The 12,032-nt window shown below is 35.8% G+C and overlaps 1 protein-coding gene across 1 annotated transcript; it reads left to right on the top strand.

The window, feature by feature from the left end:
• Window positions 1-10,796: 10,796 nt before the first annotated feature.
• LOC101894672 (uncharacterized) lies at window positions 10,797-11,578 on the top strand. The gene is made up of 2 exons (XM_005189531.4): window positions 10,797-10,955; window positions 11,012-11,578. The coding sequence occupies exons 1-2, from the start codon at window positions 10,902-10,904 to the stop codon at window positions 11,492-11,494; spliced, it is 537 nt and encodes a 178-aa protein (XP_005189588.1). The 5' UTR covers window positions 10,797-10,901; the 3' UTR covers window positions 11,495-11,578.
• The last annotated feature ends 454 nt before the right edge of the window (window positions 11,579-12,032 follow it).

Genomic DNA, 12,032 nt, shown 5'->3' with positions numbered 1-12,032 from the left:
AGTACATAAGCATATTTTTGTGAAATATCACAAATGGATCAAATTTCTTTTCTTTCGTCTAAAAAAATGAGTGTTCACTCAGGACATTCTGTAAGGGATAAGACATATTTTTTCGTTGTTGTAAGAGTGATTGGAATTAAATATGAGCATTCGCTCAGGACTTTTTTTTGATGAGAATCATCATTTTTCCCGCTCTTTTATTTATTTTTAAAATGAGGAAAAATATTTAATTAATTTTGCATGCAAATTTGACAGGAAATTGACATAGCCTTAGGACTGTATTTCTGTAATTTTACGAAGCTGTTCTACCTCCTTATTGTACCATGGGTAATTATTAAGCATGGTAGAAGAATACAGGTAGCCGCATCGACACAGCTGCTGGGACAATAAACTGTCAAACTTAATATGAAATTGAAAATGTTGAATGAAAAAATGAATGAAAGTTTGTAAAAATTGTTGTAAAATACATACTATATCAACCTATTTGCGTCGTATAAGAAAACATATAAAAATCTACTTATTTTTGACTTATCAATGTTCCCAAGCGTTGATGTATCTACCTATATTATTCTACTATGTTATTAAGCTGCCCTCAGACACACCAACAGTTGGCCCAACTTGTCACTTTTAAGTTGTATGAAAAAGTTGGTCGGTCTCCTCGCACGTACCAACTTTTCATACAACTGTTGTACCAACTTTTCATTTACAAAGTAGTTTTGAAGCGTCAACATGAACTCGGATGCTCTTGCGCTACTTGAATTGATATAATTTTAGAGGAAGAAGAAGAAAGACAACTGCAGAGAAAGAAAAAGATTTTGAGTTTTGCCTTATTAAAGCGAAGATCATATGTTTTATGATTTATGTGTTTGATTTCTCTTTCGAGACGAGCTTAATGATCTGAAATTTGCAGTGAAAAGGAAAGCCAGATAGACACTATCACACATTCACCACTATGCGACGCGTTTCGCCGTTGGTTACGCGGCTCATCAGGCATATTTGGTGTGGATGATGGCTTACAAGGGCCGTTCTCTGGAAAGTAGTATATATTTCGAACTTATTGCAAATTAGCATATGCGAATTATACACTAGAAACTCTCCAGGTTCGACTCTAGTTCTATTGGCAGATCTTTTTTCACAGCAAAGTTTTTGTTTTTTGTAGTGATGGATTTTTTGTCCACAACAACTACATTGCTTCCAATGCATACACTTGTTTTAGTGCTACTTTAGGAAGACGGGTTAATGGCTCTGAACGTAGAGACGGCAACTTCTAGTTGGCTGCACACCGAGGTCCGCGGTTCAAATCCCACAGCCGGGCTCGGCTGAATTTTTGAGTTTTGCCTTATTAAAGCGAAGATCATATGTTTTATGATTTATGTGTTTGATTTCTCTTTCGAGACGAGCTTAATGATCTGAAATTTGCAGTGAAAAGGAAAGCCAGATAGACACTATCACACACTCACCACTATGCGACGCGTTTCGCCGTTGGTTACGCGGCTCATCAGGCATATTTGGTGTGGATGATGGCTTACAAGGGCCGTTCTCTGGAAAGTAGTATATATTTCGAACTTATTGCAAATTAGCATATGCGAATTATACACTAGAAACTCTCCAGGTTCGACTCTAGTTCTGTTGGCAGATCTTTTTTCACAGCAAAGTTTTTGTTTTTTGTAGTGATGGATTTTTTGTCCACAACAACTACATTGCTTCCAATGCATACACTTGTTTTAGTGCTACTTTAGGAAGACGGGTTAATGGCTCTGAACGTAGAGACGGCAACTTCTAGTTGGCTGCACACCGAGGTCCGCGGTTCAAATCCCACAGCCGGGCTCGGCTGAATTTTTGAGTTTTGCCTTATTAAAGCGAAGATCATATGTTTTATGATTTATGTGTTTGATTTCTCTTTCGAGACGAGCTTAATGATCTGAAATTTGCAGTGAAAAGGAAAGCCAGATAGACACTATCACACACTCACCACTATGCGACGCGTTTCGCCGTTGGTTACGCGGCTCATCAGGCATATTTGGTGTGGATGATGGCTTACAAGGGCCGTTCTCTGGAAAGAACCGCGGACCTCGGTGTGCAGCCAACTAGAAGTTGCCGTCTCTACGTTCAGAGCCATTAACCCGTCTTCCTAAAGTAGCACTAAAACAAGTGTATGCTTATTTAACTACTTTTGTATCGATTATTTGTAAATTAATCGGTGAATTGGTTTTTTTACATTTAATTTAATTATTTATTTATGTTTTTAGTTGAATTAAAATTAAATTTATATATTTGTATTTATACAAAACAAAACATTTCCCCCTATAATATGCTAGTACACTCTAATAATAATAATATCATTATGCATTAGTTGGCGCCAACAACTCATGAAATTTCTTTGAGTGGATGTTCACTCTCTCGCACCAATACACATTCATTTTTTGTTTTGAGCATCCCTGCTCTATGGTATTACCATGATAGAATAATACAGGTAGTCGCCTCGACACAGCTTCTGGGAAACCGATTTTTAAATTGAAAAACTTGAAATAAAAATTATCGACATTTGTAAAGATTGTTGAAAAATACATATCATAACAACCTCCGATTTGCGTCGTATATGAAAACATATAAAAATCATAATATTTTTGACAATGCTCTTTAAAAATTTTGACATATCAATGTTCCCAAGCGTTGATGCATCTACCTATATTTTTCTAGTGTCAAATTCGATTTGACCCTTTATGATACACATACAATACACATTTTTGATATACAATTTCACATTGAACATTTTTTGCCTAATAATAGAAAATAACGCTGTTGTACTGTACAAAAGGCCAACAGCGATGGTGCAGGACTTTTTTCGCGGTTAAGGAACAGCAGCATCACATCAAGTAATAAAGTCATATATTTCATGTTTTCTAAAACCATGGTACAATAAAAAGGTAAGGTAGAGCAACCAGCTGATTACAATTTTTTTCTAAGTGTGCCTTTTTCTTCCAATTTTGTGTATGTATTTCGTGTTTGGAAAAAATGAAAAGAAAACATTTTCAAAACCAATGAATGGAAGGCACGGACTTTGCGACTCTCGCATTTAAGCTATTAGCCAGTTTAGAAATGAAATTATGTGGTTGAACAGTTTGGATCGTATTTTTTGGGGGAAAATCCAGGCATTTCATTCATTTTTCGCGCTATTTATCTCATTTCAAATATTAGGAAATATATAAAAAAATGAAAACAATTGTTGTATATAATTTTGAATGAGTCTGATAAGCAAAAGATCAGACCATCTTCCCTTTATCTTTTAATGTTAAGTTTACAAATTCCTGTTGCCATATTTTATATTCATACTATGACAATATCAGCAAAATTTATTTAAATAAAAAATTGATAACACTTATCGTCTATTTTATATTGAAGAACTGAATTATCGATTTATTTCACGAAAAGATATAAAAACTTACCTGCGTGAAGTTAGCAACGTTGCTAACTATCGATAACATCGAATTTCACCAAAACTACAGGGTGACTCAGAACATAGCAATTTCACATTTAATACCTTTTTTTCAACTGTTCGTCAGAGAAAAAACCTGGAACCGATTTGAAAACAAAATTAATTTATAAAATTATGAATGAAAAAATCCATGAAATAAACAAATTTTGTTCCATAATGAATTCTCATACCCCAGTTATTAATTCCATACATAACATCGCAAATCAGTTTATGATACAACAACATTTTCAAATTCTGATATTTCACTGGTGGTCAGGACGGAAATCTGCCTCTGGAAGCCTCCATATAAAAACGCCCAAAAAACTGTGAATCCAACTGAAAGTGGGAGCCCTTACGAGTATTTTGGCATATAAAATGTTCTCCAAGTCAGTTTTTGGTTGAACAAATTTTCCAATTTTCTCATTTTCCACTGGTGGTCAGGACGGAAATCTGCCTCTGGATGCCTCCATATAAAAACGCCCAAAAAACTGTGAATCCAACTGAAAGTGGGAGCCCTTACGAGTATTTTGGCATATAAAATGTTCTCCAAGTCAGTTTTTGGTAGAACAAAATTTCCAATTTTCTCATATTCCACTGGTGGTCAGGACGGGAATGTGGCTCTGGAAGCCTCCATATAAAAACGTCCAAAAAACTGTGAATGCCAAATGAAAGTGGGAACCCTTACGAGTATTTTGGCATATAACATGTTCTCCAAGTCAGTTTTTGGTAAAACAAATTTTCCAATTTTCTCATATTCCACTGGTGGTCAGGACGGGAATCTGGCTCTGGAAGCCTCCATATAAAAACGTCCAAAAAACTGTGAATGCCAAATGAAAGTGGGAGCCCTTACGAGTCTTTTTGCATATAAAATGTTCTCCAAGTCAGTTTTTGGTAGAACAAATTTTCCAATTTTCTCATATTCCACTGGTGGTCAGGACGGGAATCTGGCTCTGGAAGCATCCATATAAAAACGTCCAAAAAATTGTGAATGCCAACTGAAAGTGGGAGCCCTTACGAGTCTTTTTGCATATGAAATGTTCTCCAAGTCAGTTTTTGGTAGAAGAAAATTTCCAATTTTCTCATATTCCACTGGTGGTCAGGACGGGAATCTGGCTCTGGAAGCCTCCATATAAAAACGTCCAAAAAACTGTGAATGCCAAATGAAAGTGGGAGCCCTTACGAGTATTTTGGCATATAAAATGTTCTCCAAGTCAGTTTTTGGTAGAACAAAATTTCCAATTTTCTCATATTCCACTGATGGTCAGGACGGGAATCTGGCTCTGGAAGCCTCCATATAAAAACGTCAAAAAAAAACTATTGTGATTGGAGCCATGGTACAATAAGGAGGTAGAACAGCTTCGTAAAACTACAGAAATGCAGCTCTAATGCCATGTTTACGTTAGAACTTTTTGTAGGGTTAACCTACTTTGAGAGGATTTATTTGAAGTAAAAGTAATGGACATGACAATTTAAATCCAAATCCAGTGGGTTAACCCTCATATATATAAACGTACTTTAAGGCTACACCCGCTTCTTGTCAGACTCATTCAAAATGATTTTGATTTTTTTTATATTTTTTCTCATTTTTAAAAAGAGTTAAATAGCGTGAAAAATGAATGATTGATTTTCTCTCAAAAATATGATCAAAACTGTTCAATCTTTCAATTTCATGCCTATGCTGGTTAATAGCCTTAATGCGCGAGCCACAATGTAAGTGTCTTCCAATCATTGGTTTTCAAAATATTTTGTTTTAATTTTTCAAAACAATATATACATACACAAAATTGGCAGAAGTCGGGCACAATGAGAAAAAAATTGTAATCGGAAGGTAGCTCTACCTTACCTTTTTATTGTACCATAATTGGAACTAAGTGTAAGATTAAATTGAAAAATGTTTAATACATTTTCTAACAAACACTTCGATTTAAGACTTAGTTGACAAAGGTCAGCATGTATGAGGGTAAGTTGAGTATCGGATGTGAGAATTTTATCAATGGCAGCGGACAGTGTTGTAAGACATAGAATGCAGCGAGGCTGAACAAGCATTACATTTGTAAACTGATGACAGAATTCGTAATCTTAAATATAAGAAAAATATTAAGAAATTCAAAACTGGCTAAAACTCAGTAAAATTGTAAAATTGCCAAACTGTCACAATTTTTGAAAAGTAAGTTCCTTATCCATAGTATAGAGGGTATATCCCAGACAAAAAACAAGGGAACTGATGAGGATTGGTGGCTCTTTCCGAAACGTTGGTATTCCCCGTCTTACCCCCGGTAAACATTACCATCGTTCTCCTCTTCTTCTCCTTGTTTTTATAAAAACAACAATAAAGGGATTAAGCCTGGCCATTTTGTAACAACAAAATTATTGAAATTTGTAAAAATTGTTGAAAAATTCATATCATAACAACCTCCGATTTGCATCGTATAAGAATACATATAAAAATCTACTTATTATTGACAAAACATTTTAAATTTTTTGACACATCAATATTCCCAAGCGTTGCTGCATCTACCTGTATTCTTCTACAATACTCCAAAGATAGGAGTGTGAACAGCACAATATCTTAAATATTTAACGCCGTCGTAAGAGCTGCTATATGTCAATATTAGACGGCGACAATCGCATAAAACCAACTCTGCCTTGTCTGCTGTGTTTTCGCCTTTTGCCTTTTGTTATAGATCGAAAACAAATATTTGATATAAATTATTAAGTGAATTAGTCAATGATTGTATATTATTATATTTGTGTAGAATATTTAAATAAAACCGGGAACAACTCTAGTTTAGTAAAAACTCTTTAATATTTTCGAAAAATTTTCCAGAGGTAGGTATTTTTACCCTGATCCCGGGAAACTATTTTTTTCTTGGGGGACGGACCAGGGACCCGAGATTTTTGACCCGAAATTCCGGGTTCAAGACCCCGACTAGACCCGGATCCAATTACCTGATATAGACAATATAGATATCGTTGGAAAGCTTATAAAAATACCTATCCAACAAGTGGTCACATGTTACGGTTCGGAAGTTATAGTCAAATTATCGATTTTTTGGACCCGGATTTTTTATAAAACCCCCAAAAAGTCAAAAAAGGGTGCATTACCTTTCCAAAATGCTTTGTGCTAATACCTTTACTCAGTCCAGAGATATGGGTCTTTACATCCGCATAACCCGATTCTAACCCGTTAATTAAAACTATGTTTTCAATAAAAAAAGGTATATTTCGCGTAAGCATCAAATTCAGAAATTATTGGTTCGCGTTAGCCGGTGTGGGACATACCCAGAGGAGAAAATCTCAAGCCCCGGCCGAAGGCCGGCTATTTACAAAAGGTTCCGAATTTAGAAACCTTTTGTTCGCGTTAGCCGGTGTCGGACATACCTAGAGGAGAAAATCTGGAAAATTTGTTCTACCAAAAACTGACTTGGAGAACTTTTTATATGCCAAAATACTCGTAAGGGCTCCCACTTTCATTTGGCATTCACAGTTTTATGGACATTTTTATATGGAGGCTTCCAGAGCCAGATTCTCGTCCTGACCACCAGTGGAATATGAGAAAATTGGAAAATTTGTTCTACCAAAAACTGACTTGGAGAACATTTTATATGCCAAAATACTCGTAAGGGCTCCCACTTTCATTTGGCATTCACAGTTTTTTGGACGTTTTTATATGGAGGCTTCCAGAGCCAGTTTCCCGTCCTGACCACCAGTGGAATATGAGAAAATTGGAAAATTTGTTCTACCAAAAACTGACTTGGAGAACATTTTATATGCCAAAATACTCGTAAGGGCTCCCACTTTCACTTTGCATTCACAGTTTTTTGGACGTTTTTATATGGAGGCTTCCAGAGCCAGATTCCCGTCCTGACCACCAGTCGAATATAAGAAAATTGGAAAGTTTGTTCTACCAAAAACTGACTTGGAGTGCATTTTATATGCCAAAATACTCGTAGGGGCTCCCACTTTCATTTGGCATTCGCAGTTTTTTGGACGTTTTTATATGGAGGCTTCCAGAGCCAGATTCCCGTCCTGACCACCAGTGGAATATGAGAAAATTGGAAAATTTGTTCTACCAAAACCTGACTTGGAGAACATTTTATATGCTAAAATACTCGTAAGGGCTCCCACTTTCATTTTGCATTCACAGTTTCTTGGACGTTTTTATATGGAGGCTTCCAGAGCCACATTCCCGTCCTGACCACCAGTGGAATATGATAAAATTGGAAAATTTGTTCTACCAAAAACTGACTTGGAGAACATTTTATATGCCAAAATACTCGTAAGCGCTCCCACTTTCATTTGGCATTCACAGTTTTTTGGACGTTTTTATATGGAGGCTTCCAGAGCCAGATTCCCGTCCTGACCACCAGTGGAATATGAGAAAATTGGAAAATTTGTTCTACCAAAAACTGACTTGGAGAACATTTTATATGCCAAAATACTCGTAAGGGCTCCCACTTTCATTTGGCATTCACAGTTTCTTGGACGTTTTTATATGGAGGCTTCCAGAGCCACATTCCCGTCCTGACGACCAGTGGAATATGAGAAAATTGGAAAATTTGTTCTACCAAAAACTGACTTGGAGAACATTTTATATGCCAAAATACTCGTAATTGCTCCCACTTTCATTTGGCATTCACAGTTTTTTGGACGTTTTTATATGGAGGCTTCCAGAGCCAGTTTCCCGTCCTGACCACCAGTGGAATATGAGAAAATTGGAAAATTTGTTCTACCAAAAACTGACTTGGAGAACATTTTATATGCCAAAATACTCGTAAGGGCTCCCACTTTCACTTTGCATTCACAGTTCTTTGGACGTTTTTATATGGAGGCTTCCAGAGCCAGATTCCCGTCCTGACCACCAGTGGAATATAAGAAAATTGGAAAGTTTGTTCTACCAAAAACTGACTTGGAGTACATTTTATATGCCAAAATACTCGTAGGGGCTCCCACTTTCATTTGGCATTCGCAGTTTTTTGGACGTTTTTATATGGAGGCTTCCAGAGCCAGATTCCCGTCCTGACCACCAGTGGAATATGAGAAAATTGGAAAATTTGTTCTACCAAAACCTGACTTGGAGAACATTTTATATGCTAAAATACTCTTAAGGGCTCCCACTTTCATTTTGCATTCACAGTTTCTTGGACGTTTTTATATGGAGGCTTCCAGAGCCACATTCCCGTCCTGACCACCAGTGGAATATGATAAAATTGGAAAATTTGTTCTACCAAAAACTGACTTGGAGAACATTTTATATGCCAAAATACTCGTAAGCGCTCCCACTTTCATTTGGCATTCACAGTTTTTTGGACGTTTTTATATGGAGGCTTCCAGAGCCAGATTCCCGTCCTGACCACCAGTGGAATATGAAAAAATTGGAAAATTTGTTCTACCAAAAACTGACTTGGAGAACATTTTATATGCCAAAATACTCGTAAGGGCTCCCACTTTCATTTGGCATTCACAGTTTCTTGGACGTTTTTATATGGAGGCTTCCAGAGCCACATTCCCGTCCTGACGACCAGTGGAATATGAGAAAATTGGAAAATTTGTTCTACCAAAAACTGACTTGGAGAACATTTTATATGCCAAAATACTCGTAAGCGCTCCCACTTTCATTTGGCATTCACAGTTTTTTGGACGTTTTTATATGGAGGCTTCCAGAGCCAGATTCCCGTCCTGACCACCAGTGGAATATGAAAAAATTGGAAAATTTGTTCTACCAAAAACTGACTTGGAGAACATTTTATATGCCAAAATACTCGTAAGGGCTCCCACTTTCATTTGGCATTCACAGTTTCTTGGACGTTTTTATATGGAGGCTTCCAGAGCCACATTCCCGTCCTGACGACCAGTGGAATATGAGAAAATTGGAAAATTTGTTCTACCAAAAACTGACTTGTAGAACATTTTATATGCCAAAATACTTGTAAGGGCTCCCACTTTCATTTAGCATTCACAGTTTATTGGACGTTTTTATATGGAGGCTTCCAGAGCCAGATTACCGTCCTGACCACCAGTGGAATATGAGAAAATTGGAAAATTTCTTCTACCAAAAACTGACTTGGAGAACATTTTATATGCCAAAATACTCGTAAGGGCTCCCACTTTCATTTGACATTCACAGTTTTTTGGACGTTTTTATATGGAGGCTTCCAGAGGCAGATTTCCGCCCTGACCACCAGTGAAATATCAGAATTTGAAAATGTTCTTTTATCATAAACTGATTTGCGATGTTTTTATGGAATTAATAACAGGGGTATGAGAATTCATTATGGAACAAAATTTGTTTATTTCATGGACTTTTTCATCCATAATTTTATAAATTAATTTTGTTTTCAAATCGGTTCCAGGTTTTTTCTCTGACGCACAGTTGAAAAAAAGGTATTAAATGTGAAATTTCGATGTTCTGAGTCACCCTGTATTTTTGGTGAAATTCGATGTTATCGATAGTTAGCAACGTTGCTTACTTCACGCAGGTGTTTTGTTGATTATTTTTAAACTAAAATGAAGATGTCATTGTGAAAAAAATGCAGTGACTACCAGTTACTTTTACAAAAAGCTAGCCATATCTCTGTAAAAAATTCATATATTCCAAAGGTAAGATCATGGTAGAAGAATACAGGTAGTCGCATCGACACAGCTGCTGGGACAATCAACTGTGAAACCGATTTTGATACTGAAAATCGTGAATGAAAAATTATTGAAATTTGTAAAAATTGTGGTAAAATACATGTCATTAAAAAAAAACATATAAAACTCGCCTTATTTTTGACAAAGCACTTAAAAAATATTGACATATCAATGTTCCCAAGCGTTGACGCATCTACCTATATTCTTCTACCATGGGTAAGATGTAGTAATGAGATAATGTGAACCTTATCCTTCCTAAAGTAAAGGATAACAAAAGTGGATTATAAAGGAAAGATATAAGAACGGGCCTATATATCTATGCAGTTTGGTTTCTATTTGAAAGTGATGTTGCCTTTTCCACGATTTTTTTGCGATTGATTGAAGTGTTGAGAGATTTGGACCTATAGCTAGCAACTTTACATTCAGAGGAATGATAAGAAAACAGTCAAATTAAATAATTGAATAACTATTCCTCAACATTTTAAATTTAAAAAGACAAATTAAAATAATTTATTGAAAATTAATTATTTTGTTTCCATTTTCTATTACGTACAAAAACAAATGTGTATATGTTTGTAGTTACGATAGTTGCACAACACTTGCTGTTACCAGTATTATCCCACTATGGCTTAAATATGAGAAAACCATTATGCACTTCAATTTGTTCTATAGCACATCTGAACATGCTCTAAGCCAGTTAGAGAGCTCTCGTAACAATATTTCGGTTTGTGAATATTTTGAACTATATTCGAACGAGACTATAAAACTCGTATAATATAACACAATAAACAAAATGGGACAGTACGAATTTTTATTAAATATTGATAATAAAGAAATATTGATAGAGGTGATAATGCCAGTGATTCAATTGTGTGGTATTTAATGATAAAATTTATCTCTCAGATTCTCAATCAGTCAATTGACTTTCTCATTGGAAATAAAGATGAAAATACCTTGATGCGGCAATGTCATAAGTTCGGATTTCACAATCCAGACGACTTTTTGCTAGCTTCGCGTAACATGGCCAAACATTATCGACTAATGTGCTGTTCGGAAAGAGATATTGATGACCAGTCAATGTTTTCCCCTGAGTTGCAATATATCATAAAATCAGTTTACTCAGCTAGAAAAGAGGAGATTATCCGTTTTCTTATAAGAGAACAAAATAGTAACGATTGTCCTTTAGTTAAATCATTTGATTGGGATGTAAGGCTTGTTTTGGGTGACAGCAGCTTTGATCGAAATTTTAAGATATTGATAAATATTACTTTGAGTTTAAGCATTGACTTACAAAGTAAAAGCGAAAGTTATATACAATTCCAAGTTAATAGAAATCAAATCAATGAATTCATAAAAAGAATAGAATTAGCTTTAAAAGACATGTAACAATTTAATTTTTATTTACAAAAAAAGACTACACCTGGCACAATAAATATGTACTAACTTTAGAACTTTGTTGTAAAAACCAAACCATTTTTAATTTATTTCAGAGGTAGGTACGTTTATCTCCATTTCGGAAAAATATTTTATTATAAAAATTGTTTTGTTTAAAAAAAGACGACAATTTGCAATACTTCTGGATTGGGAGATGAATTGAGGGAACAACTCTAGTTTAGTAAAAACTCTTACATTTTTCCGAAGTTAGGTAGGTATTTTTACCCTGATTTCGGGAACCTATTTTTTTCTTGGGGGACGGACCCGGGACCCTCAGATTTTTGACCCGAAAGTCCGGGTTCAAGACCCCGACTAGACCCGGATCCAATTGCCTGATATAGACAAAATTGGTACTGGCCCCGGCCGAAGGCCGGCTACTTACAAAAGGTTTACAATTTAGAAACATTGGTTCGCGTTAGCCTGTGGACATACTCAGAGGAGAAAATCTCAAGCCCCGGCCGAAGACCGCCTATTTCCAAAAATGTCAAAT

Source organism: Musca domestica, unplaced genomic scaffold (genome assembly GCF_030504385.1).
Source record: "Musca domestica strain aabys unplaced genomic scaffold, Musca_domestica.polishedcontigs.V.1.1 5, whole genome shotgun sequence".
Lineage (NCBI taxonomy): Eukaryota > Metazoa > Arthropoda > Insecta > Diptera > Muscidae > Musca > Musca domestica.
The sequence above is the reverse complement of the archived record's forward strand: the minus strand, read 5'-3'. Positions and strand labels throughout refer to the sequence as shown.

Coding starts and splice junctions, on each gene's coding strand:
- LOC101894672 (XM_005189531.4), top strand. CDS start 10,902: ATGGGACAGTACGAATTTTTATTAAATATTGATAATAAAGAAATATTG. Junction 10,956..11,011: donor ATAAAGAAATATTGATAGAG/GTGATAATGCCA, acceptor TTTATCTCTCAG/ATTCTCAATCAGTCAATTGA.